Genomic DNA, 19,513 nt, shown 5'->3' with positions numbered 1-19,513 from the left:
GCTTAACGAGATGGATCAGCTGCATGTTAAATTGCAGGAAAATTACATCACAATGGGGATTATACGAGGCCAACAGTGGACATGGGCACGCCGCAGGGAGGGGTGCTATCACCTCTGCTGTGGACGCTGGTCATAAACTAACTGCTCAGGCGATTCGATGAGGTAACCGTAAAACATACGGCTTACGCAGATGACGTTGCAATTGTCATAAGTGGAAAGTGCCTTCTAACCATTAGCTATTCGATGGATCGGGCGCTTCGGGATATTCATACCTGGGCATCAAAAGTCGGGTTGAAAGTCAACGCGGAGAAGATGGATATGGTCTTGTTTACAAAGAGGTACAAGGTCCCAAATTGGATCAGGCCTAAGTTAGGTGGGGTGGCCCTACAGGAGAAACCTTGCACAAAATTTCTAGGAATCATCCTAGACAGTAAGCTGTCATGGAAGCTCAACGTGGAGGAGAGGGCGACGAACGTTTTATCGGCACTTTATGCATGTAAAAGAATGCTGGGGTGTAAGTGGGGCTTATCACCCTCTCTTTCTCATTCGGTTTTTGCAGTGATTGTAAGTCCTTTTCTATACTATGGAGTTCTTGTTTGGTGGAAAGCAACGCAAAAAACAACATACCTCAAAAAATTAGAGGGGTATGCAGATTATCAATGCTTAGCATTATGGGAGCCTTGAAAACAACCACGACGGCTGCACTGTATGCCATTCTGCACATTCCAACTGTAGATCTGGTAGCAAAGAACCTAGCGTTAACAACTGAAACTAGGATCGGTGCCTCGGGGCAGCTTGAGCGCAGATCATACGGTCATAGTAGTATAGCGTGATCAATCACAAGACGGACAGACTACCTGATTCCCTATCTGCGCTTCGAGGGCGATCTTAAGGCCACAATAGAGGTGGACGGTTGGCGCAAGGGTGCTCAAACGGCGGACGAGGCGATACATTTGTACACAGATGGTTCCAAAGTAGGGGATGGAGTAGGGTCTGCGGTATACTGTGCTGATCCGGAAACAAACAGATCCTACAGGCTGCCGGACTACTGTAGCGTTTTCCAAGCGGAAATAGTAGCCGTAACCAAAGCAGTAGAAACCCTGGGAGAGAATATCTTAATCTAAAACCGTGTTAACTTTTATATTGACAGTCAAGCAGCAATTACGGCAATAGTCTCGCATAGAATAGCATCTAAATGCGTTTTAGAGTCTAAGCAGTCCCTGGAGAGAATCGGGACAGGGAGAAGCATACATCTATATTGGGTCCCAGGGCATATGGGAAGAGATGGGAATGAAAAAGCGGATTAACTAGATAAAAGGGGCACATCCCTTGAAGCTAGCTCCGTAGACGTCCCAGCTAAACTGGCGAGATTAAGCGAAGGCGAGAGGTGCATATGATCAACCAAGTAGGAAAGGCGTGGGTTCAAGCGCGGGGCTGTAAAGTGTCGAAGATTATGTGTAGGTCTTACAACCTTAGACTAACAAATTTGCTTCTATCATTAAAAAGGAAGGAGGATGACGGGTATTCTGACTAGACCCTGCCTTCAGGCGTCACATACCTGTAAATTAGGCTTGGTCAGTGATAGCAGATGTAGGAAGTGCGGGCTGGAGGAGGAAACGATCGAGCACGTTCTGTGCTTGTGCCCTGTGCTTGCCAGGCTAAGACTCCAGCTATTAGGAGTGATACAGCTGTCAGATCTAGAAGCAGCAAGTGGCTTAATTCCTAGGAAACTTTTATTATTTGCCAAGAGGACGTAGTTATTTTATAACATAGGTCCTGGTTTTAGATAGGGTTTTTCAGTTTGGTCGTTAAAACGAACTGGTAACACTACGGACTCATACAGTCTATGTGAGGTCGTCATGGACCGGCCAGTTCAATCTAACCTAACCTACATCGGACAACTAATTCTATATCAAAACCAGACCGAAGCAACCAAGATTATCGAAGCTCTACCATTGATTTCAAAAATGGAGAGCGCTGGTAATGGAGCCCCAACTTTAAAAGCAGCTATGAATTCCATGAAAAACCTGATAACTCAGGTGACACCGGAGGGGGAAAAGATTCTGGAGAACAGCTTGCTGAATGAAGACAAAGATCTGGAGAAAACACCTAAAATCGAAAACGACATAAATAAAAAGCGTTCTCAAAAAATGGATTAATGAAATATAAACCAGTGTTGCACACAATCTGAGCAAAGGGAGAAGAGATGACTTGATTCGGAGATATTCTCCAAATTTTCAAGTCGTATTTAAAACAGTTGCCGACAAATCCGTTGTGGTCCAGCATTTTTTGGAACCAATTCGGCTGTGGACGATTTCCAGCCAGTAGTTCCGCTGTCATACTTGAATATAAAACTATGTAAAATTAAGTTTTGAACAAAGTAAACCGGGTTGATGGCGCTTTTGAGAAACTAGTAAAATACAAGAGGGAAAATTGCGAACTGTAAACTGCATTAATAAACAACTAACCAGATCAAAACTCCGAAGTTTTGTGATGCTGGTATGGACAGTTCTCGAATGAATTGCTAGAAAGTTTAATGGATATTTTATTAGAAAACCCCGAGCTTCAAAATGAGAACGAGTTACAAAAATATTTTGAAGATGATAATATCCAGCAAAGCAAAGCGTTTTTGCCTGGAATAGAAAAGGAAAGGTCACCTTTGTAGAATTTATCTTCCGATATAAATATCGCAAATCCGACTTGTCGTGCGTGCCGAAATGAAGATTACGCATCTGGCGCCCATGTTTGTGCAAAATGTAGTTCCAAGGAGAGGAGAAGGGGGTTACAGGAAAAAAGGCTGTGTATTCCTTGCAGTCACAAGCCATCACAACCGGAATCCGTTCTAAATGAAGTTCAAATCTGGCGTGGATTGGGAGAACCGAGGAAGAAAATAAAATCGTACTACCTATCAAAGACCAACCAGGATCTAAATGATGTGATTTTATCACTTCATCGAAAGTTGCCCATACTTAAAAATGGAAGTGACCAATGTTTGGGCCTTACCACGATGAGGTCCACCAAGTTCTCCAAAAAATACCTGTCCTCTTGACAGCACTGGATATATAAAATACTGGGAGTGGTAGAGTAAAGAGGACCCTCAGTTATGCAAAGATCGGCGACTGATTTCGGGCACTATATAGAAATTGCTAGAAGGCATAACAAGTGGGTCGTTTATGATGATAAAAAGGACAAGTCCCAGGCAATCAGTGATGATCATTGCGTAACTGCCGAACTTATTTTATATTCAAAACTGTTAGTAAAAATGATATAAATAAGTATTTATTAAATTTAATTTATTAAATATAAAAAAAAGTAACACGAAAAAATTATTTCTTTCCCGGATAAATCACGGTAAGTATGACACAATTCCGGTTTGGACATATTGTTTCTTACTGGGTCGCATATGATGATAAAAAGGACAAGTCCCAGGCAATCAGTGATGATCATTGCGTAACTGCCGAACTTATTTTATATTCAAAACTCTTAAAAAAATGATATAAATAAGTATTAATTAAATTAAATTTATTAAATTTAAAAAAAAGTTACATGAAAAAATGATTTCTTTCCCGGATAAATCACGGTAAGTTATGCCACAATTCCGCTTTGACATCTTGTTTCTTACTGGGCTTTCCATATGGTGCTTCGTTAAGTTTGCAAAAAGGTACTATGTGCTGAAAGTCAAAAAATAATTACACTTCAAAAGTGGGTTTTCGATATCTTATCTCTAACATCGTTTTCCATGGGTGCTTTGCAAACTTGATGTCAACTTAGCAAAGCACCCCAAAATTCCGGGAAATAATTACACGGCAAAATTTATACTTTGCAAAGTACCCCGAAATTCCGGAAATAATTGCACGGCAAAATTTATCCTTTCCCGGCAAAATCACGGCAAATTGTGCCGCAAGTCCGGTTTTAATATCTTGTTTCTAACACTGTTTTCCAGGGGCGCTTTGCTAACTTGATATCAACTAATCAAAGCACCCCAAAATTCGGGGAAATAATTATACGGCAAAATAAATTATTTCCCGTCACGGCAAATTATCGACATGGTTCCGACTGGATTCGCGAAAGGTGCCTTACTAAGTTGATGCTCATGCTTTTGTTTGTATGAACACACAGGCTCATACCTAGTAAACCTTTTGCTTATTTGATCGAGTATCATATTCAGATATGTATATCCTATTTCCTCACCTTTATCGCAAATACGAGTGCAAAGAAATATAAGTTAGCATTTTAATAATTAAAAATTCAAATATTTACAAAATTCTGACAACAACAATTTCTATGAAATGCATTATGCGTGTTTTATTATACATATATTGCTGATGGCATTCCCATTTGCTCTTGGTTTATGAACAATTGTGTATTTTTGTTTTTATCGGCCTCTTGATAAGGGACTCAAGTTTCGATTCGAGCTCAAGGCCAGAACAATAATTTTTATGATAATTATTGTTATTTTAATTTTGCTATAATTGAAAAAATTATTGGAATAGTAGGTAATAAGTTTTTAGACAAGCTACCATAGCTGCACATATAGATCCATTTCGAAGAGTGCTAAGCCTTCATCATCAGTACGCTTAAGCACGATGCGCTAATTAATTAGGTATACAGCGGTGGTTTGTTTGACTGATAAATTACTACTTCTATTCCTCTTTACCAACTTATACCCAATCAGCGTTGCGCCATCTGTTGCAAATCACTGATAATATATGTAGGTTTTTTTGTTTAATATTCCAATACTATTCAATCATAGAGAAATAAAAAAAAAACATTAATTATTATAAAAATTATTGTTCTAGCTTTGAGCTCGAATGGAACCTTAAATCCTTTATCAATAGGCCGATAAAAACAAAAAAAAAAAAAAAAAAAAATGGAAAAACCTTTTAAATTTACCAGCTGGAAAGCAGTAAACACAAAGACCTAGGGGTCTAGCTTAGAACGTCCATGAGAATTAGAACTTTATTGTCGAGCGATACTAATACAGGCAATTACTTTTACTCAAGTTAGCTTAGTTTAATAATTTTTCTTTCTGATATAAATCGGGAATGATTATGATCAGAAATGTGAAAAATGCTTATATTTTCCAAAAGGGATCAGCTATGATTCAAACATTGAAACAGATTTATTGTCAGAAAAAGACCCCCCGATGCCAGCTTTGGGTGCAATTTCTTATCAACCTATCATTCTTTTAGGAGCACTGGCATACGATTACGGGCTATTGACTTTTAATTGTCTTTTTACAGATTTTGACTGGAGAAGATTGGAATGTCGTAATGTACGATGGAATACTGGCATATGGAGGAATAAAGACAATTGGAGCACTGGCGTGCATATACTTTATTATATTATTTATTTGTGGCAATTATATTCTACTTAACGTTTTCTTGGCCATCGCAGTAGACAATCTAGCTGATGCTGACTCTTTGACAACTATTGAAAAAGATGCAGAAGAAATTGATGATGGTAAAGAAAACAAATCGCACAGTCCAACTTCAACAGGTGAAGGTGAAGACGACCGCAATATGCATATTGAGACGGATGTGGATGAACACTGCATAGAAATGGAAAAGTTGTAAGTACGACATATCTCTCTACTTATGGTGAAATTCGCCTCAAATATACAGGGAAAGAATATGATTTTGAATTCTGTCATTTTTTATACTCAGTTGAGCAGAGCTCACAGAGTATATTAACTTTGATTGGATAACGGTTGGTTGTACAGGTATAAAGGAATCGAGATAGATATAGACTTCCATATATCAAAATCATCAGTATCGAAAAAAAATTCGATGGAGCCATGTCCGTCCGTCCGTCCGTCCGACCGTCTGTCCGTTAACATGATAACTTGAGTAAATTTTGAGTTATCTTGATGAAATTTGGTATGTAGGTTCTTGGGCACTCACCTCAGATCGCTATTTAAAATGAACGATATCGGACAATAACCACGCCAACTTTTTCGATATCGAAAAAGTGCGATAATTCATTACCAAATACGGATTAAGCGATTAAACTTGGTAGGTGAGTTGAACTTATGACGCAGAATAGAAAACTAGTAAAATTTTAGACAATGGGCGTGGCACCGCCCACTTTTAAAAGAAGGTAATTTAGAAGTTTTGCAAGCTGTAATTTCGCAGTCGTTGAAGATATCATGATGAAATTTGGCAGGAACGTTACTCTTATTACTATATGTCTGCTTAATAAAAATTAGCAAAATCTGAGAACGACCACGCCCACTTTTAAAAAAAAAAAATTTTTTATTCAAATTTTAAAAGAAAAGTTAATATCTTTACAGTATATAAGTACATTATGTCAACATTCAACTCCAGTAATGATATGTTGCAACAAAATACAAAAATAAAAAAAAATTCAAAATGGGCGGGGCTCCGCCCTTTTTCATTTAATTTGTCTAGGATACTTTTAATGCCATAAGTGGAACAAAAATTTACCAATCCTTGTGAAATTTGGTAGAGGCTTAGATTCTAGGACGATAACTGTTTTCTGTGCAAAAGGGCGAAATCGGTTGAAGCCACGCCCAGTTTTTTTACACAGTCGACCTTCTGCCCTTCCGCTCGGCCGTTAACACGATAACTTGAGCAAAAATAGATATATCTTTACTAAACTCAGTTCACGTACTTATCTGAACTCATTTTGTATTGGTGTAAAAAATGGCTGAAATCCGACTATGACCACGCCCACTTTTTCGACATCGAAAATTACGAAAAAAAATGCCATAATTATATACCAAATACGAAAAAAGGGATGAAGCATGGTAAGTGTATAGGTCTATTGACGCAAAATATAACTTTAGAAAAAAACTTGGTAAAATGGGTGTGACACCTACCATATTAAGTAGAAGAAAATGAAAAAGTTTTGCAGGGCGAAATCAAAAGCCCTTGGAATCTTGGAAGGAATACTCTTCGTGGTATTACATATATAAATAAATTAGCGGTACCCGACAGATGATGTTCTGGATCACCCTGGTCCACATTTTGGTCGATATCTCGAAAACGCCTTCACATATACAACTAAGAGCCGCTCCTTTCTAAAACCCTCATTAATACCTTTAATTTGATACCCATATCGTACAAACACATTCTAGAGTCACCCCTGGTCCACCTTTATGGCGATATCTCGAAAAGGCGTCCACATATAGAACTAAGGCCAACGCCCTCTTAAAATACTCATTAACACCTTTCAATTGATACTCATATCGTACAAACAAATTCTAGAGTCACCCCTGGTCCATCTTTATGGCGATATCTCGAAAAGGCGTCCATCTATAGAACTTAGGCCAACGCCCTTTTAAAATACTCATTAATACCTTTCATTTGATACCCATATCGTACAAAATAAATTCTAGAGTCACCCCTGGTCCACCTTTATGGCGATATCTCGAAAAGCCGTCCACCTACAGAACTTAGGCCCACTCCCTTTTAAAATTATCATTAACACATTTCATTTGAAACCCATATCGTACAAACAAATTCTAGAGTCAGGCCTGGTCCACCTTTAATACCTTCCATTTGATACACATGTCATACAAACACATTCCAGGGTTACCCTAGGTTCTTTTTACAACATGGTGATTTTCCCTTACTTTGTCTCCACAGCTCTCAACTGAGTATGTAATGTTCGGTTACACCCGAACTTAGCCTTCCTTACTTGTTAAATTAAAATTTAATTAAACCCCCCTAGCCCCCGGATCATTCGATTTTTTAGGTCGTTACAATTCAAATATTTGATGTTTTTATGTCTATGTTAATAAATTTCTTTAAAATTCTGCTACGTATTTACTTTGTTGGTGATATTATATTTTTAATATGCAAGCATATGTATGTACGAAGTGAACACTTATATTTTAATCATATTCTGTTTCATAATAATTCTGCAATATATTAAATATACAAATGTACATGTTAACTTCTACTATAATTTCATAAAGAAGTTTCCTTGTAAATTTGCTTAACACCATCTACATACATATCAGAGAACAGCAAAAATCGAACACAACAACGTTCGATTACATTCGGCAACATGATCGTGTTCAAAGATCCAACTTGCTTAAACGAACATAATCGACATTGATTTAAAATCAACCATCTTATTGCATGCGTGAATATAATCAATTCAGGCGTTTGCTCGTTTGCCTCAAAAGCGATTACATTCATCGGAATGAAAAGGCAAATATGAAAACTCCATGCGTCTGAATATTTGCATGATTCTTCTGCCCCTACGTCACGGCGACAAGCTACATATAAAAATACATATAAACATTGCTTACGGTTCTTTTTGGTTTGCCGAACTAAACGATACTAATTCTCGTGCTTTGATTTTATTCTCCACATTTAAATAATGTTAAATTTACAGCATTTTTTCGAAATACACATTTCCTGTTTCGAAATATAATGCAAATTTGACATTATTTTCCATGTGGAAAACACATTATTATAATGTAATATCTAAATTTTTTTTCATATCAAAAACACATTTCAAAAATGTAAAATTCAAATTATTTGATAAATGAGAAAATAATGTGTTTTTCACATTTTGAAATGTAAAAAACACATTAGTGTTTTTTCCGTGTAGATATGACTTTTTTAAATAAAATTTGTTTCTATTCGATCAGTTTCTTTCTTTTGAATTTTATATACGTATACGTTATAGCGTTCTCTTTTATGGCTATAGTGTTACGCTTTTTGTACGATGCGCAAGGGTTGTTGTTCTATTCTAAAAAACAGGCAACGCCTTTACGGGGTATTTCGTTCTTTTGTGAAAATTGTTGCCTGCTCGCAACGCAAAAGCGTTACACTTTTACCCTGTATAAAATGGCGGTGTGGCAGTGCAACTCTGTGAAACTTCCAATTCGCTCTTGAGTTCCACATATACTCTGTTAACATGAGTGCACAGACCACGTACCAGATTGTGCATTCACGAGTTCAAAATTGCTTCGTTCTGCGCAACTACGTCACAGTTGACTGTTTGAGCGAATGAAAGAAAGAGAGAAAAAAACAAGAGCTAAAGGAAATTGTCGTAAGAATTGCCCATAAAAAAGAGATGATCTAATGTTTACATGCGCAATGCGTAATCTTCGGTAAATACGGTACTTCGGTTTTTTTTTATTAATTTATCTATGATTAATATTACAGGAATGCGATTCTGTGGCTTTTCCTAATGTTCACATGTTGTTGAAAATCTTGTGTACGCTTCCAGTAACCACGGCAACGAACGAGAGATCTTTTTCAACTCATAGGCTGATTAAAAACTAATTGAGAAACACGATGAGTAAAAATCGTTTGAATGGATGTGCATCACTAAGCATCCACCGTGATCAAATTGTTACCGTTGATGAAGTTTTAGATGAAATGGCAAAGAAAAGCCGGCGCATGCGCTTGAGTTTTTAATATAACCTTTTCATATCATATTCTAAATACACGTTCTTTAATGTTAAAGCTAAAGACAACATTTTTTTTTATTTATTTAACCGAAAAAAAAAATTTCAACATACCGTCACCCTTGAACTAGCTTGATATGTTAAATATATGTGAATAAAGAGGGACTTATTGAATGAAAAATTTAAAAGCTGATTTGGTCACTTTGCATACATGAAAAGAAAGAATAGGTTTTCTATTCACCCCATTTATGAACCCACGCAATAAATAATGTTACATAGGTAATATTTTCCCAAGGATATAGAGAATAATAATAATTTAAAAAAATATGTTATTTATAATACTTTCCATCATATTTTGCAACTAAGTACGATTAAGATGATTATATCAATATGGGTAGCTCATTTAGTCTCGAGTGAAATTAAAAACTAGAGCATTTACATAAATCAAAATGCAGTAAGCAATAGTTAGTCTCTAGTGAAATTAAAAACTAGAGCATTTACATAAATCAAAATGCAATAGCAATAGTTAAACTAACTACGATACGAAATTTCAAATAGAAATGTCCAACAAAAACAAATACTTATGAGATTTTATCTGCTTTCAAAGCTGCTTTAATTAAATTTCTTCTAAGTAAATGCTACATTAACAAGTAAGGAAGGCTAAGTTCGGCTGTAACCGAACATTACATACTCAGCTGAGAACTTTGGAGACAAAATAAGGGAAAATCACCATTTAGCAAAATGAACCTAGGGTAACCCTGGAATGTGTTTGTTTGACATGTATATCAAATGAAAGGTGTTAATGATTATTTAAAACGTAGTGGGCCTTAGTTCTATAGGTGGACACCTTTTCGAGATATCGCAATAAGAGTGGACCCGGGGTGACTCTAGAATGTGTTTGTACAGTATGGGTATCAAATTAAAAGTATTAATGACGGTTTTAGAAGGGAGTAGCCCTTAGTTGTATATATGAAAGCGTTTTCGAGATATCGACCAAAATGTGGACCAGGGTGACCCAGAACATCTTCTGTCGGGTACCGCTAATTTATTTATATGTCATACCACGAACAGTATTCCTGCCAAGATTCCAAGGGCTTTGGATTTCGCCCTGCAGAACTTTTTCATTTTCTTCTATTTAATATGGTAGGTGTCACACCCATTTCACAAAGTGTTTTCTAAAGTTATATTTTGCGTCAATAAACCAATTCAATTACCATGTTTCATCTCTTTTTTCATATTTGGTACAGAATTATGGCATTTTTTTCATTTTTCGTAATTTTCGATATCGGAAAAGTGGGCGTGGTCATAGTCAGATTTCGTTCATTTTAAATAGCAATCTGAGATGAGCGCCCAGGAACCTACGTTCATCAAGATACCTCAAAATTTACTCAAGTTATCGTGTTTACAGTCGGACGGACGGACGGACGGACATGGGTAAATGATGTTCTTTTTTCACCAATATCATTTTGAAGTCTATATCTATCTCGATTAGATTATGCCGTTACGGATTACCGTTATGCGAACAAAGTTAATATACTCTGTGAGCTCTGCTCAGCTGAGTATAAAAAGGAACGCAACAAGAAGAGTGTGTGAACGCTACCGCTGGTAGAAAAAGGGAGTGAGATGCCTTTTCAGGAAGAAAAATGCAGGGCGGATGCGGGGAGCTTGAAGACACCAGGAATAATGCCCGCAAATTTTACCAAAAAATTCAGACGGAAGATTTTAGGTCCGGGGCAAACTCCTATAAGAACGAAAACGGCGACCTAGTAACCAATGTCCAAAGAGTACTTAGATTATCGAGGGAACACTCCTCTGCTCTCCTAAATGGAGACAGCGATTTACTGCACAGGGTTACGAGCCCGGCCCTGCAATCGATGGTGATGGAATAAGTGCCCCACCTCCCACACCCCCTTGTAATGACGAAGTCAGTATAGCAATGACCAGATTAATAAACAGCAAGGCCTCAGGCGCCGATGGATTGTCTGCTGTGCCATGCAATTACGGCGAGTAGTTGTTAAGGCGAATGCATCAGCTTCTTTACAAAATATGGTCGGACGAGTACATGCCCGACGATTGAAATCTAAGTGTTCTTTGCCCCGTCCACAAGAAAGGTACCCTGCAAACTGCGCCAACTGTCGCAGCATCAGCCTTCTTAATATCGCATATAAGGTCCTGTCAAGTCTATTGTGCGAAAGATTGAAGCCCACCATGAATTAGCTGTTTGGGCCTTATTACTACGGCTTCAGACCTGGTAAATCTATCATCGCAAAGATTTTCACAAGGCGCCAAAGCGCCAAAGCGCCAAAAAAAAACCGCGAAAAAAATCGAGACACATCACCGCTTCCTCGATTTTAAAGCTGCCTTCGTCAGCGCGAAAAGACTCTGTCTATATGCCGCTATGTCTGAATTTGGTTTCCCCGCAAAACTTATACGGCTGTGCAAAATGACGTTGAGCAACACCGTCAGCTCAGTCATAATTGGGAAGGACCTCTCCGAGCCATTCGAAACTAAACGAGGTTTCAGACAGGGTGACCCTTTTCGTGCGATTTCTTTAATTTGATGCTGGAGAAAATTATACTAGCTCCTGAACTTAACCGCTCTGGAACAATATTCTATAAAAGCGACCAATTACTGGCATATGCTGATGGCATTGATACCATCGGCCTAAACACCCGCGCCGTTAATTCTGCTTACTCAAAACTGGAAAAATAAGCGATAAAGATGGGCTTGATGGTGAATGAGGACAAAACGAGGAACCTGCTGTCATCATTTCGAAATAGTAAAAGACTTCGTTTATTTGGGAACCAGCATTAACAAAAATAAATCCAGAGAAGGATCAGTCTTGCCAACTATTGCTATTTTGGATTAGGTAAGCAATTGAAAGTCCTCTTTCGGCAAATAAAAATCATGCACTAAAAACCGTCACTTATCCTGTTATAAGGTACAGAAGCACTGACCATGGCAAAAGCAATTGAATCGGCTCTGGGAGTGCTCGAGAGAAAAGTTCTTCGAAAGATTTATGAACCTTCACGCGTTGGCGATTACCGTAGAAGATTTAAGGATGAGCTGAATGAGCTTTACTCAGACATCTACATAGTCTATCCAATTAAAACGCAGCGGCTTCGCTGGCTAGGCCATGTTATGCTAATGAAAAATGACGATCCGGCTAAGAAAATATTTTTATCGGAACCCGTCTATGGAAGCAGAGGAAGAGGGCGGTCCCCACTTCGCTGGAAGGGCCAGGATGAAAGTGGTTTAAACCCACTTGGTCTGACCGATTGGCTCCAGTTGGCAGAGCGAAGAACCGAATGTCGCTCTTTGTTGGACGAACGCATTGTTAAACGGTTAAACTGCAATTAAGTAATTAAGTAAGTGATAGAAAATTAAAAATAGGTAGAGAAATATTAATATTTAATATTTCTGAGAATATACTGGGAAAAAATATAAACTCAAATACCGATGACTATATTGAGAAAAAAGAAAGGCTGACCCTTAAATTTCAAACTTAAATAAGTTAAATAACTGAAAATTTGGTAATGCACGAAACCACTTAGCACGTAGTTCCAAGCTGATGACGGCGCAAAAAATGTTGACGAATAGCAAAGACCCACTGCCTTTGTTGCAGGGTTCCAGGTTCTGGAATCGCCCGAAATGGTTCACCTACCAGAAAGCGACCAGGCGTTAAAAGCGATAAGTCGCTTGCACCTGTTGAAATGTCACATAATGGACGGGAATTAATACAAGCTTCCACCTCCGTTAAGAGCGTACTAAACAATTGCAACTACTCTATACTCATTAACAAGTCCCACCCACACAAAAAGTCACTAGCCCGACTCCAGCAGCCAACGAATGGAAGAATGTATCACGCTCTAAACGCCAACGCGAAAGACCAGGTAAGAGTACAGAGTCAAAAAACAGGCCAATCTCGAACCTGAACCAAAGCGGGAAATATCCCAATGTGCTAACATCCAGCAATATGGTCATACGAAATCTTACTGCCGTCGAAAACCTGTATGTATAAAATGTGCTGGAAGCCACATGTCTGCAGAATGTAGTCGAAAATCCAAATCTGATGATGTCAAATGCGCTTTATGCGAAGGTAATCACCGAGCCAATTACAAAGGATACGCGGTCTATAAAAACTTACAAAACATAAAATACCCACCACTAAGGAAAAATACTCACCCAATTACCTTTTTTTGTTACATGGAAAAGAGAAATCTAATCAACAAGGTGCATCCTCAAGCCTAGTCAACCCAACCAGCAACACTATATCGTAAGCTCAAGCCTTAGAAGGGCCCCTACACAGCTCAAACTTACAAAACATAAAATATCCATCATGGAGGAAAAAAACTAACCCAAGTACTGTTACCTCAAATGGAAAAGAGAAATCCAAACAACATGCATCTTTAAGCCAAGTCAACCCAATTAGCAGCACTATATCGTATGCTCAAGCCTTAGAAGGGCCCCAACCCAGCTCAAAGGCTAGCAATGCTAACCCAAATAACATATACGCATCTAATCCAAAATGGTAGTGAAATGCGAGAAATGATCGCTCTATTGAAACAACTTATGCAGCAAATCACAACAATAATGACACTTCTTGTCACCCTCACTACTAAAAACTGTTCACCCCCGACCCCTTAAAGATCATTATCTGGCCAATGGTCTTTCCAAGCATTTACTTGAAGTATAGGCATTACTCCAGACCCACAATATAGGCATACTTCTCATATCTGAGACCCACTTTACTGATAAAAGCTACTTTGAAGTCCATAAATATAAGTTTTATCACAAAAAACACCCAGATAATTGATCACATACTGGATCAGGTATCCCAATAAGGAGCAGTATTAAGCATTGTAATACAAACCTGTACCGCACTGTGCTATCCAAGCCACTAATATTACTGTCGAAGATTCGAATGGCCCAATTTCGCTCTGAGCTATATATAGCCCACCTAGACACGCTATCACTACGGAAGAGTATGCACATTTCTTCAAAACTCTTGGAAATCGATTCTTAGTTGGCGGTGATTACAAGGCCAAACACACCTTCTGGGGCTCTCGCCTTATCACCCCTAAAGGAAGGCAACTATATCAGGCTATTTTCCGTCTCAAACTAACTCCATTCACTACTGGATCACCCACATATTGGCCCTCAGATAAAAATAAACTACCCGATTGATTGAGCCATGTCCGTCCGTCCGTCCGTTCGTCTGTCCGTTAACACGATAATTTGAGTAAATATTGAGATATCTTCACCAAATTCGGTACACGGACTTACTTGGATTCAGAATAGATTGGTATTGAAAATGAGCGAAATCCGATGATAACCATGCCCAATTTTTATATATATAACATTTTGGAAAACACAAAAAACCTGATTATTTAGTAAATAATACCCCTAGAATGCTGAAATTTATCGTGTGGACTGAGACTCTTGATGAAAAATTTTAAAAATGGGCGTGGCACCGCCCTCTAGTGACAAAATTAATTTTACAAATATTATTAATCATAAATCAAAAATCGTTAAACCTATCGTAACAAAATTCGGCAGAGGGGTTGCCTTTACTATAAGGAATGCTTTGAAGAAAAATTAATAAAATCGGTTAAGGACCACGCCCACTTTTATATAAAAGATATTTAAAAGGGTCGTGGACGTATAAAATAAGTTATATCTTTGCAAAAAGAGCTTTATATCAATGGTATTTATTTCCCACGTGGATTTATAAAAATAAATAGGAAAAACTTTAAATTTAAAAAATGGGCGCCCATTGAATGACTAAGCAATTTTCCATGCTTCGGGAGCCATAACTCGAAAAAAAATTTACGGATCGTAATAAAATTGGGTACACAAATTCTTCCTATAGCAGGAAATATTTCTAGAAAAAATGGACGAGATCGGTTAAGGACCACGCCCACTTTTATATAAACTATTTTTAAAAGGGTCGTAGACGAAAATAATAAGCTATATCTTAGCGAAAAAGAGCTTTGTGTTAATAGAATTTTACATTCTAAATTGAATTATAACATTAAATTTTAAAACACTAAAATTTTAGAAAATGGGTGTGGCACCGCCCCTTTTTTATAAGAGATTTTCAATGTTTCGGGAGCCATATCTCGAAGAAAAATTTACATAGCGTAACAAAATTGGATACACATATTTTCCTTATAGCAGGAAATATTTCTCATAAAAATGGATAAGATTGGTTAAGGACCACACCCACTTTTATATAAATGACTTTAAAAAGGGTCGTAAGCAAAAATAATAAGTTAAATTTTAGCGAAAACTAGTATTTAAAAAAAAAATTTTTTCAATTAAGAAAAAATTTATCATAACAATAATAATGATAAAAAATTATTGTTAGGCCTTGAGCTCGATTCGAACCCGCGATCTGAAAACTAGTTTGGTACCAATCGTATTTTGTGCCATTATAACAAGAAATGGGAAAAAATCAAATCTTGAAAAATGGGCGTGGCACTGCCCCTTTCTTATAATGCATTTCCCAACCCAACGTTTCTGGAGCCTTAACTCGACGAAAAATTTGGTCCACATGTATGCGTTTTAACAAGGAAATATTTTCAGTAAAAATGGACTAAAGGTTAAATCGCCTTCTTTTATATTTTAAAGAATTTAGTGCAATTCCACTTGCAAACTTCTACTAATGTTCATATCACTAAACTGTTGAATAAATAACTCCAATATTAAATAATGCAAAATGGTCTTTATTAGCCTAGTTTGAAATACTTCACAATAACACTTATACTTCGCAACTGATAGCGTGCTTAAATAAAACAGATTCTGCTTACTCAGCTTTCGCTCCTTTTATACTCACTGCTGCCTCGTTCGCATACTTCTAGGCGTTTCTTCTTCAAGAATTTACTACTTAGTTACCAGCTATAAACTACAGATGCACGTTTGTAGCCTCTCGCGCGTGTATATGTGAGTAATACTTCCACCGATGATTGCATACTTTTGTGAGTATCTCAGATATATTCATGTGCTTGTGCGTATCTCTCCGCTGCTTGCATGTACATATGTGTAGACATAATGATTGATTTGTGTGTGTACATACAAATGACTGCTTAGTGTCGGCTTAGAGATGATAGTATCTTTTAGTGTTGCTAATATTCGTCACACTGCCCTCCACCTAAAACTGATCATCCCGATCAAATAAATTTCCTGATTTAACGCCGCCAGCCTTTCCAAATGAACCACTTTCATTTTGGTTCGTGATTGACCAATGGTTTGTATGCGGTAAACTACATCGTTGATCCGTTTTACAACTTTATATGGGCCTTCCCAATTACAATGCAATTACGGGGACAAACCTTTTTTCCGTTGTAGGTTGTATAACAGCACCAAATCAACTTCCTGAAAACTTTCCGAATTAATTGCTTTATCATATCTGGCTTTCATCTTGTCACTCACAATCTTTGTTCGTTGCCTTATCAGATCGTGTATTTCTCTCAGCTCTTCTTCCAAGACACCAGTGGATTTCTTGACATTTCTCTCCGCATCGGCATCTATTCCAAACTTCAAATCACCTGGCAGTGGAACGTCATTTCCAAAAATTACTTTTGCAGGGGTTTGGCCCGTTGTCTCATGCACTGATGATTGGTAAGCCATCAAGAATAATGGTATGCGGGGATCCGACTCTTTATGGACCTTGTCCACTACTTTCCTTAAGTGCTCCTCCAAGGATCTATTGAATCGTTCCACCATACCATCGGACTAAGGATGCAATGCAGTTGTCCGTATTTTTCGGATGCCCAATGATTTATACATTTCCTTGAACACAGCTGATTTGAAATTCCTGCCTTGGCAAGAATGTTACCACATTGACACACCATACCTTGCAACCCAATTGGTTATAAACACTTCTGCTACTGTTTTCGCTTCCACCAGTACATATCTGCTTCCGCAGTGGCTAGTAGGAAATGGACTTGCGACATCCATAGCGACCCTTTCAAATGGCGCACCTGAGTTATATTGCTTCATCTGGCCATGATTTCGGGTTTTGGGCCCTTTCGCTCTGTTGCAAACCTCGCATTTCGCAATCCACTCAGTGACCGACTGACGGCAAGCAACCCAATAGAATCTCTGTTTAATCTTCTCGCGCGTCTTCGTGATTCCTGGATGACCTCCACGTGGACCATTCTGTAGCTCGCTGAGAAATTCAGGAATCCTTTTCCTGGGAACAACTATCAGTTTCTTCTTGCATTGACCATCCTTACTCTCCCATACTCAATTCAAGCAACCGGATATCAATTCTAAACTGTTCCACTGTGCGCAATATGACTTCGCAATGGGCCTCTATGCTGACATCTCCTCTCTATTTGGTCTTTCGTTTTATTCGAGCCATTGCATAAAATATGACAAATCAGTATCTTCTAGCTGACACTTCCTTAGTTGTTCCTTGTCCCATTCATCCGTACTTGTCATAATCATTAGCCGGACATATATAATGTTTTCTTTAGCCCCGGTATTTGAACAGTGCTTGCATTCCAAACTACATGGTCTTCGTGACATTGCATCAGCATTTCCATGGGTACTACCTTTTCGATGCTCAATGGAAAAGTCATAGCTTTGTAGTCACTCGATCCACCGTGCCAATTGTCCTTCCCGATTATTGAACTGCAGAAGCCAGTTCAACGCTGCGTGATCTGTCCTGACGCGGAATCGCTGGACGTAGAGGTGTTTGTGAAAATGTTTAATGCACTCTACCAATGCCAACAACTCTCTCCGTACAACGCAGTAGTTCCTATTTGGTTTTCCAATTGAACGGCTGTAATATGCAACTACCTTCTCCTCTCCATCAATCAGTTGTGACAAAACGCCTCCTATAGCATATCCTCTCGCATCTGTATCTAGAATACATGTTGCTTCTGGAATCGGATATGCCAACGTTGGGGTAATGCACAAACGCTCATTCAATGTTTGTAAAGCAACCTCTTGCCCCTTTTTCTATTCAAAAGCTTTATTTTTTCTTGTAAGCTCATGGAGGCTATGGATTACGCTTGAAAAGTTTGGTACAAATCGGTGGTAATATGTGCACAGCCCGAGGAAACTTCTCAATTCATGCAGGTTCAGTGGCCTTGGCCAGTCCTTTACTGCCTCTATATTTTCATTCGCAGTACAGATGTCTTCTGTCGTTACCTTGTGACCCAAATAATTTACTTCCTTTTTAAACAGCGAACACTTTTTGGGACTTAATTTCAGAGCAGCACCAGCTATTCTTTGGAAAACACCCCCCCAAGTCCTTCAGATGTTCTTCGAAGTTCTTTCCCAATACGGTGATGTCGTCTAGGTACACTAAGCATGTTTTGCAATGTAGTCCTTTCACTTATCCATGAGTCACAGTCCAAGAGTCTTACATAGTCCAAAAGGCATCACTGTAAATTGCCAAAAACCATCACCGGCACTGAAGGCTGTTTTCTCTTTGTCTTCCTCCTACACTTCCACTTGCCAGTAGCCGCTTTTCAAGTCCAGTGAGGAAAACGATTTCGTACCAGAGAGCGATTCCAGAGTGTCGTCAATTCTTGGCAAGGGGTAGCTATCCTTTTTCGTAACGTCATTCAACTTCCGGTAGTCCACGCAAAACCTCATTTTTCCATCCTTCTTCTTTACAAGTACTACCGGTGAGATCCATGGACTAGCTGATGGTTCGATTACGCCACTGTTGCTCATTTCTAATATGATTTGACTTACACCTTACCGCTTCGCAAGTGGAACAATACGAGGAGCTTGACGGATCGGCCTCGCATGTCCAGTGTCAATTTGATGTTTCAGAACTTTGGTGCGGCCTGGTTTGGAGCCATCCTGGTCAAATATGTTTGCGTACTTTAGAAGCTGTTGTTTTGCCTTACTGTGATAGTCTTCCTCTAGCCACTCCGTCCATGGCGTGATGTCATTTGGAAAATCAATTTTGCTGGTTGAAACGTGTTCCTGGAGCTGCTCACAGTTAATTACTACATCAGCCTCTTGGCATCTTCCCAATATAGCTCCTTTGGTCAGTTTGATTGGTGAATTGAACTCATTAAGTACTCTTACCGGATACATCCATCTTGTTTTGTCATAACCAGGGTTTTTCCTACAAGTAAATTCGGTGTTGATTTG

The 19,513-nt window shown here is 38.4% G+C and overlaps 1 protein-coding gene across 1 annotated transcript in view; it reads left to right on the top strand.

The window, feature by feature from the left end:
* Ca-alpha1D (Ca[2+]-channel protein alpha[[1]] subunit D) overlaps window positions 1-19,513 on the top strand; it is a 6,221,746-nt gene that overhangs the window by 2,207,380 nt on the left and 3,994,853 nt on the right. Inside the window, exon 13 of the mRNA XM_067758067.1 lies at window positions 5,244-5,572. Coding sequence (XP_067614168.1) covers window positions 5,244-5,572 — 329 coding nt within the window. The remainder of the gene's footprint in view (window positions 1-5,243; window positions 5,573-19,513) is intronic.

This window comes from Eurosta solidaginis, chromosome X, assembly GCF_040869045.1.
Source record: "Eurosta solidaginis isolate ZX-2024a chromosome X, ASM4086904v1, whole genome shotgun sequence".
Taxonomy (NCBI): Eukaryota; Metazoa; Arthropoda; class Insecta; order Diptera; family Tephritidae; genus Eurosta; species Eurosta solidaginis.
The sequence above is the reverse complement of the archived record's forward strand: the minus strand, read 5'-3'. Positions and strand labels throughout refer to the sequence as shown.